This window comes from Sycon ciliatum, chromosome 1, assembly GCF_964019385.1.
Source record: "Sycon ciliatum chromosome 1, ocSycCili1.1, whole genome shotgun sequence".
Classification (NCBI taxonomy): Eukaryota; Metazoa; Porifera; class Calcarea; order Leucosolenida; family Sycettidae; genus Sycon; species Sycon ciliatum.
In genome coordinates this window covers 67,119,546-67,143,141 of record NC_088643.1, presented here as the reverse complement: position 1 = coordinate 67,143,141, position 23,596 = coordinate 67,119,546, and the positions used below count along the sequence as shown (strand labels likewise).

The following is a 23,596-nucleotide window of genomic DNA, read 5'->3' as shown; positions in this document are numbered from 1 at the left end:
TCAAAAATCCAAAATCGGACACGTGGACCGTACTGTTGGGCACGTGGCACTCATGAAACCATGGAATTCGACCAAAGCGTGCACCATGTTATACGGCATGTACCGTACCATGTGTACCGTGTGCGCGTGCTGGCATCTCTGGACTTTTTCACATCTTGAATTTACTTGATTGTATTAATTTTTTCAATGGTCTGTTTGATGTTTGTCTGACAGTATTTGCAATTTGGGCGATCAATCTCCAGCCGCCGCTGGAGAAAGTAAAGAGACCATGTTGAAACGATTATGGGAACGTATGTTCAGCGCCCGCTATTTAGTTGTGACTAATTCAACCACTACAACTGGATTGTTCGGTTTCGGTGACATTCTTCAACAAAAGGTTATTGAGAAAAGGGAATCTATCGATTGGCCGAGGGCTGGACGAATGGCAGCCATGGGTCTGCTGATTGGTCCGCTGAACCACTACTGGTACGTGTTTCTGGATAGACGGTGGCCTGGAAAGACGCATCGGCTTGTTCTCACCAAGGTTCTACTGGACGAAATAGCGTATGCCCCTGTTGGCACGACAGTGTTTTACATCGGTTAGTCACTGGTGGGTTGGTGGGTTAGTTGTCTATAGGATCATCAACACACTACACGACAGGTCCACAGTTGGTATAATTATGTAAGCCTTGCCTGATAGTTTACCAGGTATGGTGACAGCACAGCACAAGGTAGAGGACACTGTTTCCTCCCATACATGTACAGTGTGCTCGTCGTCTGCAATGCTGTCATCATCATGCATTTACATGATGTACCTGGTCTACTGTTGTAATGCTGGTGGATATAGTGCACTCCCAGAGTGTCTGCGACTCACCCTAGCTTATCAATATCAGTCAATTTGTGTGTGTGTGTGCACATGTGTGTGTGTGTGTGTGTGTGTGTGTGTGTGTGTGTGTGTGTGTGTGTGTGTGTGTGTGTGTGTGTGTGCCTGAGGTGGGGTATTCACCGACAGGAGACTTGGTCGGATAGTTACGATGCCGACACTCTCCTCGTCGCCCCCACCTCAGAGTCCTTCGCGAGGCCTTGCAAGCCCGCGAGTGGAGCAAACTACCGCACGAAGACGACAACTTGGAACGACTCTGAGCATTGGCTCATGGAATCTTTGCTCTGTTGTGGAGAGTGATGGACCAGTTCGAGCGGCCGCCGTGAGAGGAATCGTTTCCGACGATAGGAAAATCTTTCAAATAGTTGAACATCTTGACAATGTGTGTGTTCTCTGCTCTGGTGGAGGACGGTTGTACTTTTTCGGGCTCTTGTTTCTGGCCTCCGTCCGTGCTTGTTCTCGCCGTTGTGGACGGCCTGGGGTGTCCCCAGCCGTCCAGGCCAACAGTGCCTGAGGTGGGGTATTCACCAACAGGAGACTTGGTCGGATAGTTACGATGCCGACACTCTCCTCGTTGCCCCCACCTCGGAGTCCTTCGCGAGGCTTTGCAAGCCCGCGAGTGGAGCAAACTACCGCACGAAGACGACAACTTGGAACGACTCTGAGCGTTGGCTCATGGAATGTTCGCTCTGTTGTGGAGAGTGATGGACCAGTTCTAGCGGCAGCCGTGAGAGGAATCGTTTCCGATGATAAGCCAGATCCATAGCTGCTGGAGATGGCTCTCTCGAACATGGTCCCGCTCGTCGTTCTATATTGTCGGCCCCGGAAGGGGACACGTGACCGTAATGGCAGTGTTTACCAGGACCAGGTGTGTTTGTGCGAAAGACGGTTCTCAAGGCCACAGGACTTGCAACGCCATGCCAAATATTGTTGACTTTGCGATTTCTCTCTCTTCTCTTCTCTCTTCTTGTCGTTGTCTCCCGCTTCTGGGAGCGGCGTGGCCCGATAGGGTAGCTGTACATAGAAGTAGTAGTAGTGTGTGTGTGTGCGTGTGTGTGTGTGTGTGTGTGTGTGTGTGTGTGTGTGTGTGTGTGTGTGTGTGTGTGTGTGTGCGTGTGTGTGTGTGTGCATACCAGTACAGCACAATGTAGTACAGTATGTCCATCGTAGCTGTAACAAATTGGACTTGAAAATGACGACGTTAACATGTGGCACGCTTTTGTGATGTTATGTGCACCACCCTCGGTGCTAACCATAAACAGTGCTCCACCCAGCTGAGGCGAGGGGAACCTAGTCTATCTATTCATACCTATCTAATGCAGTAAAACCTGGATTCAGTGACCACCTGATCTTAACAACCGTTTTTCCATCCACCGGCAGTTCTGCATAGAAACTGCGCCGTAAACGGCGACCACCTGCGTTGCGCGACCAGCAATCGATGTTTAGTGTACCAAGTGCCACATCTGACTTGCATACAGCGACCCACTACTAACTAGCCCGAAAGTGCTATCCTGGCTAGCAGGATTGACCGCAACAGGGTTGAAGTGCACTCAGAAGCGAATGCATGCAGTTAACATAAGTGACAGGTGACAGTGCAGGGTGTGCTGCATGCACTTGAGTGAGGTGTGAAACTCAGGGGCGTTTTGCGTGCACGAAAGTGTTTCTCTGCTCCACATCTGTCGATATGGGTGCATGGAGGCATGTACACGGTCCGATATGCCGCGAATGCATGAGACCTTAGAGCACCTGGCTTTAAGCAACCGCTTTTGCTTGCACCATGGGACCTATCTACAGTGAACCTGGTGAATAACGACAACTCGGGTATAACAACAACTCGCAAATAACACAATGTTCAGAACCAGTCACCATTTGACTGCATGCTTTTAACCTCAGGAATAGGGACAAGTCGCGAATAACGACACTTTTCTTGCTTTAAAAACTGACTTGAATCAGAAAAAAGTCAGCCAAGTGGTTCAATTATTTACAAACTATCTACATGTACTAGTACCTTGTGTCCATCCTTACAATACAATGACTGTACGGGTCACATGCGCAGGCTGCTCAACACCTGGTGTCAGAGTGTCCATGCGCAGGCTGCTCAACACCTGGTGTCAGAGTGTCCTTACACAGAACAGGCAAAACGCTACTCGGATATTGTGTGAGGATCGCACTCAATGTGAATCTCTGAGGTATACAATAGTAACTGAGTCCTGTTCTGCTGTGTATCATCTCTACCCCTCCCCCTCTCTCTCTCTCTCTCTCTCTCTCTCTCTCTCTCTCTCTCTCTCTCTCTCTCTCTCTCTCTCTCTCTTTTTATGTCTGTTTTACTGACGCTGTGTCTGCCCTCATTCTTTGCCCGTCTTCTAGGAATGGGTACCCTTGAGAAGCGATCACTGTCCAGTTCCGTTGCGGAGCTCCGTGAGAAGTTCCTACCCACATACATGGTAAGCCAGTTTAGATGGAATGCTGTCTACCCAGGTTCTGTTTTTGTTTCCAGTAGGCTGTCCCCTTTCTCGAGGCACACTACTAGCAAGATGGCCGTGGCTCCTAGCATAGTGTCCCCCTTTTCCCCCAGAAGGGCGCACTACTAGTCTAGGAGATTGCTGTACTATCCTACCCTCCTCTGCCTAGAACCCTGAAGTGGTAGTTAGTTTTGCCTTGGTTGAGAATTAGTGAATTACTGTATGTATACCAGGCGGGCATGAATTGTTGTAGCCGTGCACAAATCCGACAATCACACTATCCACATTGCCTTTTTCCAGTTTTCCTTTTCCTAGCGTCAGTCCCCGGCAGCTTGTCACGAAGTTACAAAAAAATAGGCAGTATTCCATGTAAGAAATGATTGTGTTCTTGCTGGGTGTGTTGCCGCTGCTATCATTGTTGTCTGCGTTCATTGTGCCAGGGGCGTAGCACCCGCTACGACTGGTACGACCATGGCCGTACCACTTTTCGAAAAGTGTGGTCCGTCCGGAACGTGCAAAACCGTAATAAAAAAATCAGGATCCATCGATGCATATGCACATCAGACTTTGACCTTTTTCTCGACTCGTACTCGTAGATCTGCCATGCATCTGTGCATGTCCATGCACGTCTCTTATGCCCGTGAAATAATTCTATGACTTATAAACTGTGCCAGAAGTGTGCCAGAAGTTCCCAGAACGCAGGATTTTGTGTCTTTTTTACAAAATTTTCCCGGGGGAGGTCCCCCGGACCCCCCTCCGAGACGGCCTTCGGCCGCGCCGACCTTTGGTCGTATCACTTCCAAAACCCCTCCTACGCCCCTGTGTGCATTGTTCATTGTGCATTGTTCATTGTTCATTGTTCATTGTTCATTGTTCATTGTTCATTGTTCATTGTTCATTGTTCATTGTTGTCTGCGTTCATTGTTCATTGTTCATTGTTCATTGTTCATTGTGCATTGTGCATTGTTCATTGTTCATTGTTCATTGTTCATTGTTCATTGTGCATTGTTCATTGTTGTCTGCGTTCATTGTTCATTGTTCATTGTTCATTGTTCAGGCTGATTGGCAGTTTTGGCCAGCAGTACAGGTAAGGCACACAATCATGTACACTGGTGTAGTATTGGTGTACCGTATATTCCCGATTATAAGACGCACCTCCATGTTCAGGTTTGAGCGATATAATGTTAAGATGCATTCACTTCAGTAGTAAGTCTTGCTTGATTGTAAGTCACACCACTTTTTTTACCCTTGAGTTTTAGTGTGAAAGGTGCGACTTATATTCGGGGAAATACGGTATATCTGTGCGTGTGTGTGTGTGTGTGTGTGTGTGTGTGTGTGTGTGTGTGTGTGCATGTGCCTGTGCATGTATGTATGTGCATGCGTGTGTGAAACTGCATTCATGCATGCTCGGTTAGTTTTCTTTATATCGGCGCGATCTTACTTGAAAGGAAACTTGCCTGGCTGTAGTTACTACGTTCAAGTAGTTATGATTGTACATGTACATGAATACATGTGTAGATGTTGGTGTGAGCGACAGCATACTCCCTGCTTCTTTTACAATGTGACATTTTATAATTGAAGACGAAGTAAACCTACAGTCCGTTTCAATCATTCTCTTTACGTGTTCTACTGTGGCATGTGTAGGAGCCCAATAAGAAATAGACAAATTGAAGTTATATTCTACTTGTATGAATCGGCTTGTCAATACATTCTCTACACGAGGTAAACTTTATGTGCCAGTACTAATCATACTTTGTGCATGCTGCATACCCGCCTGTTCTGTCAACTGGTGCGCTCCCACGGGCTTGTTTGCAGCTACATGTTGTACGAGCGATGTGTCATTTGTTTTCGCTTTTCTCTCGGTCTGATCCAGCTCATCAACTTCTACTTCGTGCCCACGCCATACCGTGTTCTCGTTGTCAACTTGGCCACACTATGCTGGAACGTCTTCCTGTCCTACATGAAGCACACGCCCCGAGGCGAAGCCACATCGAAGGAGCATGGTGTTGGCACATCGGTGGATACCTAGGCAGGTAGGTAGAGCATGATGTTGGCACATCGAGCATGATGTTGGCACATCGGTGGATACCTAGGTAGGTAGGTAGCTAGGTAGCTAGCTAGTAATGTTATGCAGGATGTGACTGCAGGTGGGAATGCTACTACTCATATACTGTAGTCGGTGGCAGAGTAGGCACCTGTGCATGCATATCACGGATGATGTGGTGCAGTACACTGGGTACGCGGATACGCATGGCAAAGCAGCGGATAAGATCGTAAGGTGCATGCATGCATAATTTGTACTACACATACGTAGTGAGTGGTGTATGGTGTACTGGACATGAGTCGACTCCCCTGCCTGATCCATTCTAGCTTACTCTTGCTGCTTGTCTTGGACTGATGCTGTCACATTGGGGAGACGATTGCTAACTTCATTGTGGGACATGTGTGGAAGAACGGAACTGCTGCTCCAGGCGGCACGTGATCCCGTGTAAACTGTCGGAAAGCAGCTTTACCTTGAGTGTATACAACAGTGCTCTGTGCCTGATGGTCTGGTAGTCACATTGCCAACCATATTGCATAATGTGAAGCTTTCCCGTTGCCGCTCAGGTTAAAAAAATTAGAAGATAATGCTGTAGCCGTAGGTGTGCATGTTGGTGAGGCACTCACATGAGACAGGACTTTTGTTAACATGTGATTTATTTCCCTGGACAATTTTACCCCTCTCCGGGCCCTAAGACAGGTCCCTAGAGAAATCCCTAGAGAAATCGGGACTCTGCACGGCATGTAACTCTACTAAAAACTTTGTTGGCATTCCGGTGCTCGCACTTCCTGCCAAATTGCCTGGCACTGACTCTTTCACATTTGCAAATGTTTTGATTGTCTTTTCGGATGATACATGTATGTTGCCTTGTTCCATTTGTTGTTCAGGTGCACCTTGCAGAGGTTGGCAACTCGACAGTAGCTGAGCGGGATGTGTCCGACTGCCAAAGTTGATGGTGTAGCTTCCGGGTGCTTGGACATGCACACCTCTGGGCATAATTCTCTGGCTACGATCTGGTTAACGATCAGGAGAAACTCTCGTTCTGCCCCACCACGTAGCAATGTATTGCTGGAAAGAGCATCGCAGCTGAGGAATGCAGTAAGACTTCTTGGCAGCTTGTCTTTGTCTTCTGACTACCAATGTACCAGTACTCTCTCTCTTCCACCGGCCTTTGGCATGGAACTCACTTTCCATCCTGCCACTGTCATGCCGCAGTCATATCGTGGAAGCCTTGATAAATTGCTAGTCAGAACCTGGAGGCCGGTCATAACTAACTCGAAAGTCATCTGCCCTTGCTGGAGACAGCTCGCCGCAATTCATATGAAACATGTCATGTCATACGTACTGTGCACCGTGGCAGTCTGCTTGGCTGTGGCACGTACGGACTGATGACACATTGGACTTGAAATCTAGGTAGCTTGCACCTTGAGACTTGTAAGCTTCCTTCCGATCAGTTAAATGCTAGTAATTTATTTTTATTTGCTAGGAGTGTTTAAATCTGCGTACCTTATTTAACCATTTAGGCTTAGCCGTTTTAACCTTGGAGCGTGTTCAATTATTCAGATGATCATGAAAGTCATCTAAAATTTCAATTTCCGCTCCTTCCAATCACCTGCATGTGATGACCTCACCTACTTTATGATTATTTTCATCTCTCGGAGTCTCCCTGTGCATAAACGTGGGAGAGAAACAGTGTGAATCTCAACACTGATATCATGTGTAAAGCAGTGCGTAGTGTACCCAAGGTCCGAAGCATCACTGATGTAGGATCGTAATGCGTGCATGGCAGGTTGATCATCGACTTGTCCGCATCTTTTTCACGCCGGACAATATGGTCTACTGGCACTCCTGCAGTTATATCTGATCGTAATGACCCGCCGTGCACCAGTCAACAATAGCACTGCAATCATCATGAATGCCACCCAACAACGATCTTGAAGAGAAAATGAGGAACAAATACATTGGCACACACGTAGACTATAATGGTAGAACTCCAGGACCATGGTATCTGAACTCCAGATTTCATAGAAATAAATCAAATCCATTAAATACTAGCCCAAGAAAAAAAAGAGTAAGATATAAGGTATAACATTCTAATTTTCCCCTGGCAAATAAGCGACAGCAGCAGCCAGCAATAGAAACAACATTGGTTCTAATAATTTTTCATCGATTAACCGATAAAGTGAGTACACGTGTTAGGTAGCCCTTTTTAATGAAGCAAAACATAAAAGAGAAAAAGAATGTTTGAAGGAAAACAGGGGGGGGGGGGGGGGCATTGGCAAGCACCGTATTTCATTTGAAAAGCCTAGCTACTCTTCTACTTCACTTCGTCAGGACTTGTGAAGAAGAAAACAACGCCTTGTAAAAGAATTCAAATCCTATTGGGCATGTTTGTACTATGTATGGCTGTGAGAAGGGGACGTGTTGGTATTTGCTAAACATCATAGGCAGTCAGAGTACTGACCATCAGAACAATACGTACAGGCACCACCCTTCATGGCTACACCGGCTGCAAGCCACGGATTGGCTTGTACGGCGTGGGTCGCTCCACCATGCGTATGCAATCGATGATGGGACAGACGGACAGGCAGATGGTGCAGCCCGTGCAGTCCTCGGTGATGTGGGGCAAGTGGGTGGTCGGATCGAACGTGATGGCCTGGTAGCCGCTGTCATTGCATGCCATGTAACACTTGCCACAGTTGATGCACATCTCCTCATCAATCAATGCCACCACCTGCTGCTGGTTATTCAACTGACCATAAGCTCCGATGCGGTCTAGAGACTTGCCGATCAGCTCCTAGTCAACCAATAACAACACAGCAGAGTGTGTGGATGAATCAACAAAATACCTGCCTACTGCCTACTGCAGCATTGTGCATTGCCCATGTGGGGTCCAGTGGAAAAAGCCCAGTATGTATCAAGTCAGAGTTCCTTGCCACAACACAATCATCAGGAGACCATGCTCAGCAGAGTGTGCGGTTGACTGCCCTATACCCTAGGAATAATATAATACCCCTTGGCACCTTGGTGGGAAAGTGGTGTATGAATGTGATGAGCGAAACGTTGTAGTAATGGTGTTCCATTGTGCACACGTGCATGCGATAATCTTGAGCAATGGAATGTGTGTTGTAAAAGCGACACTGAAAAGCTCATTGTGCAGCACATCATATTCCTCATTGTGCAGCAAGCACACGCACAGATAAAGTGAGGACTGCAACCATGGTCCTTTGCATGCCGTTCGTACTAGCAGTGGCCAGACAGGTATATGATGTGCAGTAATGACGTCGTTCCAGTATGACACACAAACTCGCATGCCCTGGGAATGACCAAACAGGCCCAGTGAGCTGGCCTATATCTTCTGCGGCTTACTTTGATGGACTGCACTGGTTGGGATGGAGCGTAGGCTGGTCGATGAATCTCTGCTTGCGCTTGCTGCAGTGGTGTAGTCTGCGCTTTCTTTTCAGCGACTACTTCACGCCGCTTCTCGGCAAACGGGCCGAAGTTGGGAAGAGACTGCAAGAGTCAGAAGACAAACAGATGGTGCAAGTGCGGCACGGTGTGCGTCAGACTCAAACTAAAATTTCATTTCTCCTAACTAGTGGTGAAACGAATATTCGAATATTCGAACATTCGTTCGATTGATCACATTCGAATATTCTTTAAGTCGCATTCGAGTATTCGTGACGTCACTTCGAATGCAGTGCACGTTCATACGTGCACACCAAACACAGTACAGTGCAGTGCGTACAGCGTGCCTGTGACTTTGTACTGCATGTTTGCACATGTATGTGCATACTGGACTGCCAATGTAGCAAACCACATGTATAAACTTCAAAGTAGCCTTATGTGGCAGTGCATTTTATGTGGCAGTGCATTTTATGTGGCACTACTGTTTGTCATACCTAATAACAATGACAGCATCCATCAAATGACTGAGAGGAGGTAATGTAATGTCATCTGTGTTACCAAAAGAATATTCGTTCGTTCGTTCGTTAAGCCAAAGAATATTCGACTACTAGGTTTTGACGTTCGTTTCACCACTACTCCTAACGGGCGAAGAGAAATCCAATTCTCGATGCTCTAGCACAGGATGGTTGTATCACGTGGCAGCTACACCATAGCCAATGGTCATGAATGCAAGATAACACGCTAAACAAGGGTCATATAGTGTCACCGTAGCAACATATTTGCACAAACACTGTACACTAGTTAATATGGCTATAGTGAGTCCACACAGATTCCTCTTCTAGTGATCAAGCAGAACTAGTGATACAGTCACCGTGACATGTACATAGCAATGGATTGAGGTAGTGCCCTGACTGAAATGATCAATTCATAATTATATACCTTGCCGACAATATCAGAAATCATCGGCACTGGCTTGCCAAGCTGATGTCGCGTGGTCGGCTTGCTCTGTCCCTCCCAGCCATTGAGCTCATTGATGGACTGCAGATAGAGCAGCGTCTTGAGGCCAGTGATGTAGTCATCAATCAAGGTGAAGTCCTGGTTCTGGATAGCGCTGCATACCTGCCAATCAGTGTTTCGGGTACGGTCACACGATATGCAATGTGTCAGTGGAGTGAAATCAAAGTTATTACGGAGCAGTTTGAAGCTGGTATCTTACGCCTTGGCAAGGAGCCCAGGAGATACTTGTATTGTGTAGTAGCCGCAGAAAATCAGGTCAAGATGACACAGAGCTACGTTCACTGACTGGGTGACAAATTCTGCCATCACACAGGAGTACACCCCCTGACTGGGTGACACAATTTTCCATCACACTGGATTACACTGCCTACTAGTTCAGTAGTGCATGTAGTTTCTGACTGGGGTACCTGACAAACTCTCTCGCTTCTTACCTCCAGCAGATGTGCTCCGCAGTGCAAAAACTGTTGTCCCACATCAGCAGAGTCGATGCCACCTGTCGCCAGAATGGGATACCCCGGCAAGGCACGGCCAATGGCGGACACGGCACGCAGGGCGATCGGGCGGATGGCGTTGCCCGACATTCCACCGTAGGTTGTGCGCTTCTCCTCTCCGACTGCTGGCCATGCATTGGACGACGACTGTACGCCCATCAAGCCAGACACGGTGTTGGTTGCAGTCACACCGTCAGCTCCACCTATCAACACATACACACATACACACACACACACACACACACACACACACACACACACACACACACACACACACACACACGCGCACACACACACGCGCATGCACACACACACGCACACGCGCGCACGCACACACGCACGCACACACACACACACACGCGCACACACGCACACACACATACGCATACACACACACACACACACACACACACACACACACACACACATGCACATACACATGCAAGTGCTATCTTTCTTGCGGTGGATCAGGTTCAATATTATCAACACCGAACTCAGGGTCAGTTCTACACGCACCCATTGCTAAGTTTGTTACACAGCTGATTTATCCCTTGCTGAGTTTACTACTACTGTACCCTTCAGCAGAGCTAGGGAAGGCTACTGTAAACTAGCTACAGTGGCGTGCGTACTGTTCAGCGCTATGCCGGGTCAGCAGCAACCTGCACCCAGAGTCAAAGCACTGCTACTTCACGTACAGGCGAGCGTTGCAACTACGTGGTGTGCCCTGACCAAGCCTAACGGCTAGGCTTACCGTCGTGGGCAGCGCGGGCAATGATGACAATGTCGGTGACGTTGGGTGTCAGCTTGGCAAAGAACGGGATCTTCACAGCGGCACGCACCCAGCGGCAGATGTTGAGGACCAATTCTGGATTCTGCAGCAATAGATCAATATTCACCGCATGCAGAGCAAAAGAAACTGATGTCTCCTACCATCAAGTCAACAGGGAGTAACCAAGGAAATTTGAACACGGTGTATTTTAAAAGGTGTATATTCCTCCACTCTACCACATGCATATGCGTTCGAAGTTGACTTCAATCATGGTGTACTATGTACATAGTACCGTTGATCCCCCCCCCCATGCCATGTCGCTTCCCAGCCGGGTTTGGGGCAGGGGGCGGGAATTAGATCAAGGCTGTCAAGTGCAGTACGATGTACAACAACTTCGAGGATCAGACTCGACGTGCTAAATCGTGCACATTTTCATCCTGGATTGGCACATATTGTGTACAGCAGTGCAAGCGTCGGTTCAACATCGTATATAGTTGTGTACGCCGAAATCGCTTCACAGGTAGAAAATCGACAGGGGGCGGGAATTAGAGAGGGGGCGGATCAACGGTACTTTGCGGTAGTACTGCTAGTACCTCACTGCCCCATGACTCATTGCTTATGCAGTCTAATCGTGGCAACACTGTGAAAGCCGCGCACGTACCTGTCCACACGCCAAGCCCATGCCGCGTTCACCCATTCCATGAGGACAGGACAGGTTCAACTCCAGCGCATCTGCACCGGAAGCCTACACAGCACACAAACACACGGTCTTAATGAAGCCATCTATGAATAGTATTGCATGGGGAAGCTACTACTACAAACAACCCCAAGCATGGAATGAAGACAGGAGACCAACGTGAGGTTGCCACAAGACCCTGAGTTCTAGCAACTAAATCGCAATGCATGCATACTGGAATTTGCTCAGTTGGTATCCACTTGAAGGTGGCGATGCAGGGCTGGCACGCTGATGACATTCATTACGCTGATTGCAACACCAACCAAATCTTCGGTAATGGCAGCAACGAAAGCAATGTCGAGGACAGGACTGTAATCCCTAGCCCATAACCTCTTGCAAATCCAGGCGTTCAGAATAAGCAGCACAGGAGGCAAGGAACGCTATCCCGATCCTGGATTAATTCATACCTCTGACTGCTTGGCAAGCACGGTCCAATCTTCCTTGTCGTAGCCGCACATGATACTGGCAATCACAATCTATAACATGAACATGCGACACACAGCATCAACATGACACCAATCCACACAGTGGAAGTACAAGTAAAACATACTGTGGAAAAAGGGGAATTCGGTTCAAACTTTCGCTCAAAGCCATAGAGTTGGACTTGTCATTGGTTGGAGTGACGTACCTGCTCCTTGAAGTCCTGCTTCAGCTCCTTGATACTCTGGCACCAATATGCTGCAGTCTTCTCACTGATCAACTCAATGTTGAGGAAGGATGACTGGCCCGGGCCGAAGACTGGTCCAGATGTTGTTCCACGGACAATGCGAGGTGACACATTGGTGACCAGGTCCTGTTTGAGGCAACCCACAGTACAGAAAAAACAATAATTCTTGCCTTCCCTGGGCGTGCATTCTACGGTATTCTGTTACAGCTGGCCATGCAGCTCACAACGTATCATCATCAGGATAGGAGTGCAACTTCAATGGGCAGCCAGCTCTGTCATTCTACAGCGCCCGGATAACCTCATTCTCCCACACAACACCGCATCACCTTTATTGGTAAAGAACTCCCGGGTATAGGGCCAGCTAGACTAGAGTGCTACTATTGGCAACGTACCTTGTCCAAGCCATAGGTCTTGGTCACAGCGAATCCCCAGCCGGCTTCGAATCCACGTCGTATCATCGGAGCACTTGTGGTCGGTGTGGCGCTGGCCAGGCCAAACGGGTTTGGGAAACGAATGCCAGCCACTACCACACTCAGGTCCACCTGGTCGACTGAGGTGAAGAACTTGGGCAGCTGCGGCTCCTTGGGCACGGCCAGGCCATGCAGTGACTGCATGTACAGCGGTAAATAATGCCACACAAAAGCTAAATGCACATCAGACAGACAGAGAGACTACACTACAATGACTGACAGCATACTTACATACCGTAAAATTCCGTAAATAAGCCCACCCTAAATAACGCCCATGTCCGATAATAAGCCCAGTTTTAGGCGGTGTGCACTTCAAGTCCGTTTTAGCGCCCATGCCCGAAATAAGCCCAGGGCGTAAAGTGGATTTAAAATGACCAGCGGGTGAGCGTGCGTTCGCGTACATGCCGGTACCTGTTGTGCCTTATACTTACCATAGCAGGGTTCTAGCCAAAGGGGGGTAGGGGGGGCGCAGCGCCCCCTACTCCGTTTGCGCCCCCCCCCCCCTGTGAAATAGTGCCGCCCCCCTACTCATTTTCCGATTTTTGTATTTTTTCACGCCATTCAATGAAAATACAGTCGATAGTCACTACTAGAGGGTTCATAAAGGCACATTTGTGAGGGGTGAAGTCGGGGATTCACCCCGTATGTTACATTTCGCATGGCAAGACAATTTTGGACAATGGAAAAAATGGGTCATGGGGTAACTTTTTCCCATGCCCGCCCCCCCCCCCCCCCCCTACTATTTTGACCTGGCTAGAACACTGCATAGCAAGTGGTTTACCTATCAAATCTGTAATTTATCGCTACATTCTTGGTTACGACCAAATTTCCAGCTGTGGTTTCAACTTTGATGTACCTGTACCGCGCTCAGTGTGAATGGTGGTTCACTGAAACTAGTGGGTTGCTGATAGATTGAACTTCTGCAGATTGCGTCCGAAATAACGCCCATGCCCAAATATACGCCCGGTTTTTGACCCTCTGCAAAGTATACGCCCGGGGCTTATTAACGGAATTTTACGGTAGTATGCCAGAGATAGCCACCGCAGGCACCCCCCCCCCCCCATTGTACACTGTTTTACCACAACGCAGTAACCCCAAAGACGTGTGTCTCTGATTACGCCTACATGTACATCAGAAATAAGTCGCCATCTGAAATAGCATATTTGTACTTGCAGGATGTCAGGAACCTTTACATCACCACCCACCCGGCACAACTGTCATCAAACACCACCACCGCCACCGCCACCAACAACAACAACACACATGCTCTCTCTCTCTCTCTTTTTTGAACACATGGATGATAGTCAACTGACCTGCAAGTAAGTGTGCATGAACCAAGCTGCTTGCTTGCCATCGTTGACGGCTTCGACTGTTGTCTGCGTCACGCCGGCCAAGTCCCCACCGCAGAATACCCACGGCTCGCTGGTCTGCATAGTGTTGGGATCCACCACGGGCAATGACCACTTGTCAAATTTCAACGGTGATAGAGCACTGGCCACTGCAAACACACACACACACACAGGGAGAAGATTAACAGATAAAGTCACTCTACCATGCGTGACTTACAGCTTCAATATTGAGAAAAGGAGCTTTCGAAAGCTTGATAATAATTTGTCAAAGTATCCGCCGTGTTCTGGTTGATTTCTGTCGACTTACCATTCTGATCGGACAGTCCAGAACCGAATGCAGAAATCACATAGTTTGCCTTCAGGGTGACAATCTGATCTTCGTCCTCGACCCACTCGCCATTGTCATTCTGCACACAGCACACGGAGTGGTAATGTGGGTTGTACATGGGTGAAACAGGAATCATGTACTAGTATGTTGGTTCTAGCCATCCATTCTGGATCCACTGCAGTCATGCCTACTGCGGTGCCAAGGCAATATCTGCCAAGGATAGGGGAAGTCCCTTCCTCCCAGGTCACATGACTGTTGTGAGTAAGCTAATGAATCAGTAATGATGTATGGGTACTCGTACTGCTAGTTGCCGATGTACTAGTACTCTCAATGACAGCTGAAACGGGAATGTGAAGCACGCAGCGGTGGATGCCCATACAGTACAACGGATTAGATCGTTCCAAGTTACCTGCTCTGTTCGGCACAGCTTGAGGGAATGAATCTTGCCACCCTTGACAACAACCTGCAGCAATTCAACACACGGACGAGTCAAGTACATGTACCGGTACACCGAGAACATTTCTCAGACTTTTGTTGCTTTTCGCAAGCATACGAGTATACAGGATTCTGAAGTCAACAAGACAAGCCACACTGCTATGAGTCAATGAGCTTCCTTTCTACCCCTCTACTCAGTACAAGAACAGTGGCACAGCAGAAGCAGCCAGAAACAAAACAAACAAAAAATACTGTTGGAGTGTGTCAACCTCTGATGAAATGACATGGTACCCAATGCTGTGTTTCACCTTACCTCACGTGGAGACAGGAATGGTAAGAATTCACAGCGCTCGTTCTTTGCTACCTCCATCTATGTGCGGCACAAGAGAAAACCAGTACCAATGGCATCACAGAGAGAACGGAGTAAGGCTGACATAACACAAGATTGTAATCGACCGCACTAAGCAAGAAGTCAGCCTGACAAGAGAGGATGGCAATGTCTCTCCGCCAAACCATGCACTAGAATCTTGAAGATCTGCTTTGTCTTGTGACACTGGATACGTACCGTATTTTTCCGGTTGTAAGTCGACCTTCTACGACTAAAAATAGAAGGAGAAAGGGTGGGGGTCGACTTACAACCGGGATTCGACTTATAACCGGGAACTATCAGAATCTTACAAAAAAATGACCTGCCCTGCATGCATGAGTGCACCATGTGTACACATGTTTGCCAGTTTATTGGCCTTTTTCAAGGATTGGGACTTTATACCCTCCAACAAGGAATGTTTACATGATTTGTTGATGTGTTAGTAGCAGGGCGTGGTTGGTAGTGCTTCGTTGGGTGAAAACTTTAAAACGCAGAATTGAGACCTCCGGATACGGGGGTCGACCTATAACCGGGGTCGACTTACAACCGGTAAAATACGGTAGATTAATGGTCTTAAATATACCTCTAAGGTCCTCCAAAGTTCCCATCAACACGCATACAACACACCAGTCATGTAATCAGCCACACAACAACCAATGGCTCCGTGCTCACCTCTTCGGGCACAGCACGCACGTTGTTGAAGCCCTTGCGGAACACGATAAAGACGCGCTTGGCCCCGCAGCGCAGTGCACTCGTGGCACAGTCCATTGCAGTGTCGCCGGCGCCGAGCACAATCACGCTGCTTCCCTGCATGTCGGGCATGCTGCTTTGACAAGAGCACATGCCTGCATATGGTGGTGGTGGTGGTGACGGAGTAGTGGGTAGTGGGTAGTGGGTGGCAACGCACATTAACAACACAGCAGTCAAGAACTAGTACTTCGGAAGTAGACAGGATTAGCACAAAAAGAAAACGGCGAAGCCAACTCCACAGTGTAACACTAATGACAACAAGAAGAGGATGAAGATCGTGTTGTAACGCCGAGGGCAGCGAAGGTGGTGTAGTGGGTACAATCGGTGCCACATTCAGAAATTTCAGTCGACTGCCACGCCACATGGCATAATAGTTACCGGCTCCGTGACCCTGGTTTTGTGTTTCTACTCAGTACTACAATTCGACACACCAACCTAAGTGCCAGGTCTTGTGCTGGGAAGCATCATGAGTGCTGTGCCAGTGCCCCAGTGAGGAAGTGCCTTGCATCCAGTACCATAACATAACATTGTATTGTGTACGCAATATGGAAAAAGAAATTGTGCTGATTCACAAAACAATTGTACATCTACTTCTAGAAGTAGTCACCTGGTTTGCTGGCTTTGGACACCGCTGGCAAGAAGTTCTTGGAGTTCAAGAATCCATGCGTTGCATCCAGTCCATCAAACACCGGGCTGCACTTAGGATTGGGCATGCCTGCAGAAAATAGACCAACAGTACTGTATTAAAAAACATATGTGTGTGTGTGTGTGTGTGTGTGTGTGTGTGTGTGTGTGTGTGTGTGTGTGTGTGTGTCTGGCCTGCAACACCATCCAGCCGCCTAAACCTGTGTCTCGGGATTTCAGGTGCCACTGCGGCCGAGATTTTCGCCGTCGCCAGGACCTCACTCGCCGCTCGAAGTTCTGTTCCCCGTGACTAAATCACTGTCGGTCCTTTCAGGACCTGCCATCATCTCCGGATGGGCATTGTTGTATTGTGTGTGTGTGTGTGTGTGTGTGTGTGTGTGTGTGTGTGTGTGTGTGTGTGTGCGTGTGTGTGTGTATGTGCACGCATGTGTGTGCATGTGTGCGAATCTGAACCAGTCAAACTCCACTCTGAAGTTACCAGACACAAGTGGAGCGACCATGATAGATGCCAATAAACGAAAGGATATACCATCCTTACCGATTCCAACGAACACGGCTTCATATCCACTGCCTTTCAGACCCTCAAGCGTCAAATCTCCAACAGTCAGCGATCGCTTGGTGTGGACCTACATGTGGAAAGAAGCAACTCGCTATTACAAAAGGACTGCTTCTCCAACCAGCCCTGAGTGACAGTCGACTCCACTTATAACGAACTCGCATATAGCGAATTTCGTGATATAGCGAACCGTTGTCCATGTCCCGGTTCGAACCCACAGACAGTGTAAGTGCATTTCTGGTATAGCGAACCTTGGCTATAAAGAACTAATTCTCCTGCACAATGGTGTTCGTCATATCAGGAGTCAACTGTATAGACTAAGAGTTTGCTGAGACCAGACTCAAATCAGAAATCCAAGTAACTAAGCATGAGCGGCTGTCATCATGACACACTTGCTTTGCTCTTCCATTCAATTCGCTACTCAAGTACCTATGGAGGAACCTATAGACACCAACCTTTACTCCAAGATCTTTCATCAACTCCACTTCAAAAGAGACTACATCGTACGGTAATCGGAACTGTGGGATTTCGGATGAGCTGCAAAGTACCACACATGCATGCACACGCACACACACACACACACACACACACACACACACACACACACACACACACATGTTGATAAATTTGTTATTAATTGCGGCACTTTTTTGTAGAACAAACCATAAGCATTATAAAGCCCTTCTACAGGTATTCAGTACTGTTCACACTGCACATGGATGGTGAAAGACATGGAGTCGCAACTCTGTGGGTCACGCCACACAATTTCCTGGTTCATTTACAGCAGTAAACAATGCTTTAAAGGTGAAAGGAAAGAATCCTGCTAAGTGTTACCTTAGGCCACCGACGAAGTCTTCCTTCTCAAATATGGTGACATTGCTGTAACCGAGCCTTCCCAGGAATGTAGCACAGCTGATGGATGCTGGACCACAGCCAATCAATGCAACCTGTGTGGAATAGACATCCAGGCACACAGTAGTCCGGAGTCTATGATCTGAAAGCGTACCAGCAGCGCTGCCAAACCGATCCGATTTCGACGCAAAACCAAGGGATTGAATTACATCATGTACTTTTGAAGTATACGTATTGTGGTAAGGCTGAATACAATCACATACATAATCATTTCTGCAACCTTACCGCATGTAGAGCCACCCATTACCTACTACCCGTGTATTGGATAGTACAGAGCTAGACACGTGCTAGTACAAATGATCTTTCACCTCATGTAGCACAACTCGACTCGCCGTTGATGACAACAAAAAACCTGTCCAGCCACGTCACGAGGACACAGCAATTATCAAGCGATAAGAAGCAGGTTGCTTTGCGTGGTATCCTACCTTGGCCTGATAGCTCTCAATGTTGTCCACGCTGGGCAGAGATGGGTCTCGCACCTGTGCAAGGTGCATGTCCTTGAACATCTGTGTTAGAAGATCAAGGGAAACACAGGACCCATATGCACACTGCAATACAGAGCAGGCAACATGGGCAGTATACTAGCAGTGTGCTGCTCCCCTCCCCTCGTTAACCCCTCCGCAATATCATGCAAGTATTGTGGAATCATTTACGACTACTTTAAGTAAATCTCAATAAAATTGTGCACACGTGTGTGAGGATTCTACGCTGAAAGCATTTCAGGACAACCCCCAAAGACTGGTGTGCTGGGTAAGCCAAGCAGCTCAAGCCATACTGCAAGCAAAGACAAAGTGAAGATCACTGTGAATACGGAGATATGCAGTTTTGCATATGCCTACCTCCACAGCAAACTGCTGCAGTCCACCAATGTTGATGGGACCTTCCTCGGAAGCATAGAGGTTACAGCCGCCCACGCACAGGTCGCTCGTGGGGCACACCATGCCACAAGTCAGGCCCAAAGGGTTGTCGGATAAGATTGCTTTGGCAGCTCCATAGTAGTTCTGCAGCGCAGAACATCGTTTGAAGTAAAGAGCAAAAGGAAATACTGGAAAACATGTTGCAGTCACAAGTAAAACGATAGACATGAAAGCAAAACAAACGGAAAGAAATATCGGTAACCCATGTAGTACAACTGCAAGCACGGGGGATGTGTTCATGTCGCATCACACACTTAGTTAATCTCTGGATGGGATAGTAGCATCGATACCTTGTTGCTGATACTTGTGATGAAGGACTTGATGTCCAGCTGGGTTGGACAGCTGCGCTGGCACGGTGCATCGGCACACTTCAAGCATCTGCGACACACCGGCAAGAAACACAGAAAGGTGGACCGACACTCAGCGAACTGTATCTTCTAATCTAACATGCCCTGCTACTAGCACACTGGACGTCTTACTAAGCACGCGTATACGTGCAACGTGTCACACTGGTTGCAACGTACCTTTGCGACTCACGCAATGCACCCCGTTCGCTCAGTGTAGTATGCTTGACGTCATCGAAGTTATTCTGCAACGGCTCCGGAAAGCAGGTCTATACGTCACAGGAAGAGAACAGAAGTGGAATTCATGTTACGGACAACGCACTCCAAAACTGGATAAAGATCCATCAGTGGCCATGCCACACTGAGCCAAAATCCAAACTAAAAAAGATATTCTGTGTTGCAACAAGGGGGAGCAGCGTTTGAGGGCACATTTCCCTGCTAAAAAGGCCATTTCAATGATGTTACCAGTGCAGTGCTTTTGTACAGATCAGTATGTGGACTATGACCCAGGAACCCAATGCCGGGTGCCTCAATACATCGGTTCTTCCAAATTGCACTGGATGTGACATCTTGAGCTATTGCAAGGTAAGTCTGCACCGTTCGCGACAGAGATAGTGTCCTTGTTCCTCTGGTACATACCTGACCAATGCTTCTGTGTACTTCAGTGCATATTCGGTGCCCTCAACTTGCACGGTCCTTGTAATGTAAGCCCAAAAGCTATCGTTGACCCTTTCATATTCCTGTATGTCCTTTTAAATGTTTACTTCCAGACAATCCACAGAAAAGTTTTGGAATGTGCAGCAGTGCAAAACATACACATGTGTTCAAGTCAGACATGAGTCAGAAAGGAAGCACCTCTGAGCAAATCAACTCACGGCACAGCCCTTGGTCTGTCCATTTCTCTTCCAGTGCTTGCGTGCCTTCTTGGTGTCACTTGTTGACACGACACTAGCTGTCTTGGCCACGCGTGGGTTGAGTGCAAGCAGGCTCTTCAAGCATAGAGAAGCAAGCAGAGTGAAAAATACCCAGGTTCAATGAACCAAGAGGTTTCATGAAACACAGAAGTCAGTTTTGTTAATGCTAGGCTTCCTGTAAAGTAACTGCCTCGCCAGCAGCTTGAACATCAATCGAAACACTAGGATTTCACGCGATAGTTCATTAACAATGTAATCGGCAATATGTAAGGCCTCTGCAGTCATTCTAGTCTCCATTTCTGGCCGTCATTTATGTGTGTGTGTGTGGGGGGGGGGGGTGCTATAGTTCCAGCACATGTCGCGGGGCTTATCCGACTCGGGGCTGAAACAGATACAGCTTTCCGGTTACCGGGTAAAAAGAATCTTAACGTTGAACCAAACGGATGTAACTACATGTTACTACTTAGGCACACACCCTGCTGTCAAGTGCCATCGTTCTATATCCCGTGCCCTCACGCACTACACAAACACTCACCACAACATGTATAGTGGGTGCATGTTATCACTTGCTCAATGTTTCAGAGCTGGTTCAAAAAATATTATATTTTTGTACGTTCCATTGGATTTGCGACTGCAACGTCACCTTGTCATGCAATAATTAATTTCTGGGTACTCGTTGGGCGTGAGACGGATAACGTAACCGGTTAGAATAAACGAGCACGGCTTCACTAAGGCTGTCATCACACCATGGTACAAAGCGCTGCGTCTACGTCCACGTAAGGAGTTTTTGGTCGGTTGTCATGATGATCCGTATACGGGGTGAAAACGGGAGCAGAGGAAACGGGAGACGTAGACGTGGTATGGAGAGGGGGTATACGACTTTTTGTAAGAACGTGCGTATCTCCCCCAGCCTTTTTCAGAGCGACCCTGCACTTCGATGTACGTGCGTTCAAATTTCTCCAAAAACGTGACTGCATGTACGCTTCAAGAACTGTGCCTGTCTGATGACGCGACCACCCGTTTTGTTTTTTTCACCATAGACGTAGACGTAAACGGGAGTCGGAGAACATAGTGTGATGACGGCCTAAGGACTACAGCACAGCACAGTGGCTAGTGTACGTAAAATTAATATTTTCATGAGCTGTGCTTTATCTGGTGTCAGTGGCGCTGTGCATGTGAAGCAAGGCTGATCAAAAACATAAACTAAAGACATTCGCTGTTCAGTATCCTCGCACGTGTTCAGCAATGCGTCAATGTTTCAATAATTAGGAAATTCTTTTGTTCCTGTCTTTCGTTCCTGTCATTTCCACGAGCCGGATCTAACACATCAGTCAAGCCCATAACTAACGGCCAGGTCGATTGGTGCACAAAGGACTTTATCAGTTTATGCACGCACATCATAATGGCGGGTACGTGGGGGAACTGACTACTTCAACTTACTTACAAGTTCAAGTACTAGTAACTAACGGTACGGCACGGGAAACGACTCAGACCCAAGCTTGCACCCGTGGCAGATCCACCCACCTCACTAGCACGTGCACTAGAAAGTCTCATGCCTCTAGCTCTACCGGTAGAAGCAACTAGTAGTAGTAACTAGTACTCGCTTTGTACTCGAGAAGCAATAAAATTTCGTTTGGGCAAGTCTAAAGCCAAGTAAAGGCGAGGTCTGGCAGCCTTAGAGATTATTACCAACGATAAACTAGTACAATCGTGTACATACAGTACCAATATTGGCAATAACACTCAAGCAAAGCCTAAAATGTTACTACTAGCAGCTGAAATCCCTCTCTGCCTCTGGATCTCTCACCTCAATGTCCGGTACGTGTTTGGAAAGGGCCATTTCTGCTCTGCCTTTCCCGCACTAAGTACAATCTGCAGCACAAACTAGAGATGGAACGGGGTTCTCCTTTGCGTGACTACAGTATTTTAGTGATTTCGACATGCGACAGCGCTATCGCTCAATCTCATTACATGTTTTGAAATGAAAGACGCTGGCCACGTCCATGCCATGGTAGATCTACTACTACACTTTGTAAGTCAGTGCATATATATGCGCATGCATGCTCGTATGCAGAGTCAGTGTGATCACGTTTGATGGAAAAAACGTAAGCTACCAGTACAGTATATATCAGTCAATGGCAGTATCCTACTCGGCATGCCGGCAGTAGATCTACCAGTACTGCAGTAGACTAGCACCGCGCCAGGCAGACGCGTCCAGACGAGCGCGCGCGGTGACGCCGCGGTCTGAACGCGGATCCGAACCTGCGAGGCTGCGACCGACCACCACTAGCACTAACAGTAGTAACACACTTGCAACTACGTGACCGGTCGACCGATCGAGTGCTGCCATCGCCCCAGGCATTGACATAGTCATTGGCATGTACGAGGTGATTCGTCATGCATCGATTTTTCAAGTAGGGCTCAGATGAAAGACAATTGGATATCGGTTCCGATGGTATATCTCTCGCTTGCGTACGGCAAGGGAAACTTGCCATATCGCCAATTTCCTGATCCCGTTTCCATGGCGACTACAGGTGATGACGCACATTCTGCTTAGCTCCGTGAGAGAGAAGGTCGATCACTGCAGGATTGTGTCATTTTCAGTTGTCTTCTTGTATTCACGAAGTGAAAGAAGTACTGTGTTCAATGCTGTTAGTGCCGTGAACTGTTTGTTAGTAGTCCTCTCCGTTGTGTACTGGGACGTGACACCGACAGGGGAAAGCTGGAGTGCGGAGACGTTAGCTGGAAAGCGAAAACCGTGACGAACCAAGTGCTGAAATCTTGGTTGGGACAAATCAAACGTTCAGCATTTACCTCAACCAAGGACCATGCCGTTTGCTCTTTCCACTTCCTGAAGATGGATGCGCTGCCTGCTGGAGACTCTCCTATCTCTCGTAACATCTTCTGAAGCCAGGTGAGACGACGAGTAGCGGAGATTAGCGAACGAAATAATGTCGTATGTTTTGAAATTTTTGCTGAACATATCTCAGGAGAGATGGCATGTATGAACTTAGTCCATGTGAACTCAATCAGCCCATGAACAAATGCTTTCCTTGCAGACGTGCATGTGTCTATCCAATCTACGCGTAGAGATCATTCCATGCCCTCAGTGAATGGCCTATTTATATATTATTTGTCCATACACTTAATCTGCAT

At 47.8% G+C, this 23,596-nt stretch overlaps 2 protein-coding genes across 2 annotated transcripts; one reads left to right on the top strand and one right to left on the bottom strand.

The window, feature by feature from the left end:
- Positions 1 to 200: 200 nt before the first annotated feature.
- On the top strand, positions 201 to 7,437 carry LOC135805004 (mpv17-like protein 2). The gene is made up of 5 exons (XM_065318990.1): positions 201 to 578; positions 3,230 to 3,306; positions 4,382 to 4,411; positions 5,198 to 5,357; positions 6,253 to 7,437. The coding sequence occupies exons 1-4, from the start codon at positions 269 to 271 to the stop codon at positions 5,351 to 5,353; spliced, it is 573 nt and encodes a 190-aa protein (XP_065175062.1). The 5' UTR covers positions 201 to 268; the 3' UTR covers positions 5,354 to 5,357; positions 6,253 to 7,437.
- Positions 7,278 to 22,395, bottom strand: LOC135805003 (dihydropyrimidine dehydrogenase [NADP(+)]-like). The gene is made up of 24 exons (XM_065318989.1): positions 22,248 to 22,395; positions 20,402 to 20,515; positions 19,707 to 19,795; positions 19,473 to 19,560; positions 19,105 to 19,266; positions 18,691 to 18,771; positions 18,188 to 18,300; positions 17,809 to 17,890; positions 17,336 to 17,423; positions 16,760 to 16,867; positions 16,075 to 16,247; positions 15,349 to 15,405; positions 15,010 to 15,063; positions 14,580 to 14,679; positions 14,237 to 14,421; positions 12,846 to 13,061; positions 12,415 to 12,579; positions 12,194 to 12,262; positions 11,712 to 11,795; positions 11,033 to 11,153; positions 10,222 to 10,484; positions 9,713 to 9,892; positions 8,735 to 8,878; positions 7,278 to 8,162 (listed from the first exon to the last, which is right to left on the bottom strand). The coding sequence occupies exons 1-24, from the start codon at positions 22,278 to 22,280 to the stop codon at positions 7,866 to 7,868; spliced, it is 3,066 nt and encodes a 1,021-aa protein (XP_065175061.1). The 5' UTR covers positions 22,281 to 22,395; the 3' UTR covers positions 7,278 to 7,865.
- Between the last annotated feature and the right edge of the window lie 1,201 nt (positions 22,396 to 23,596).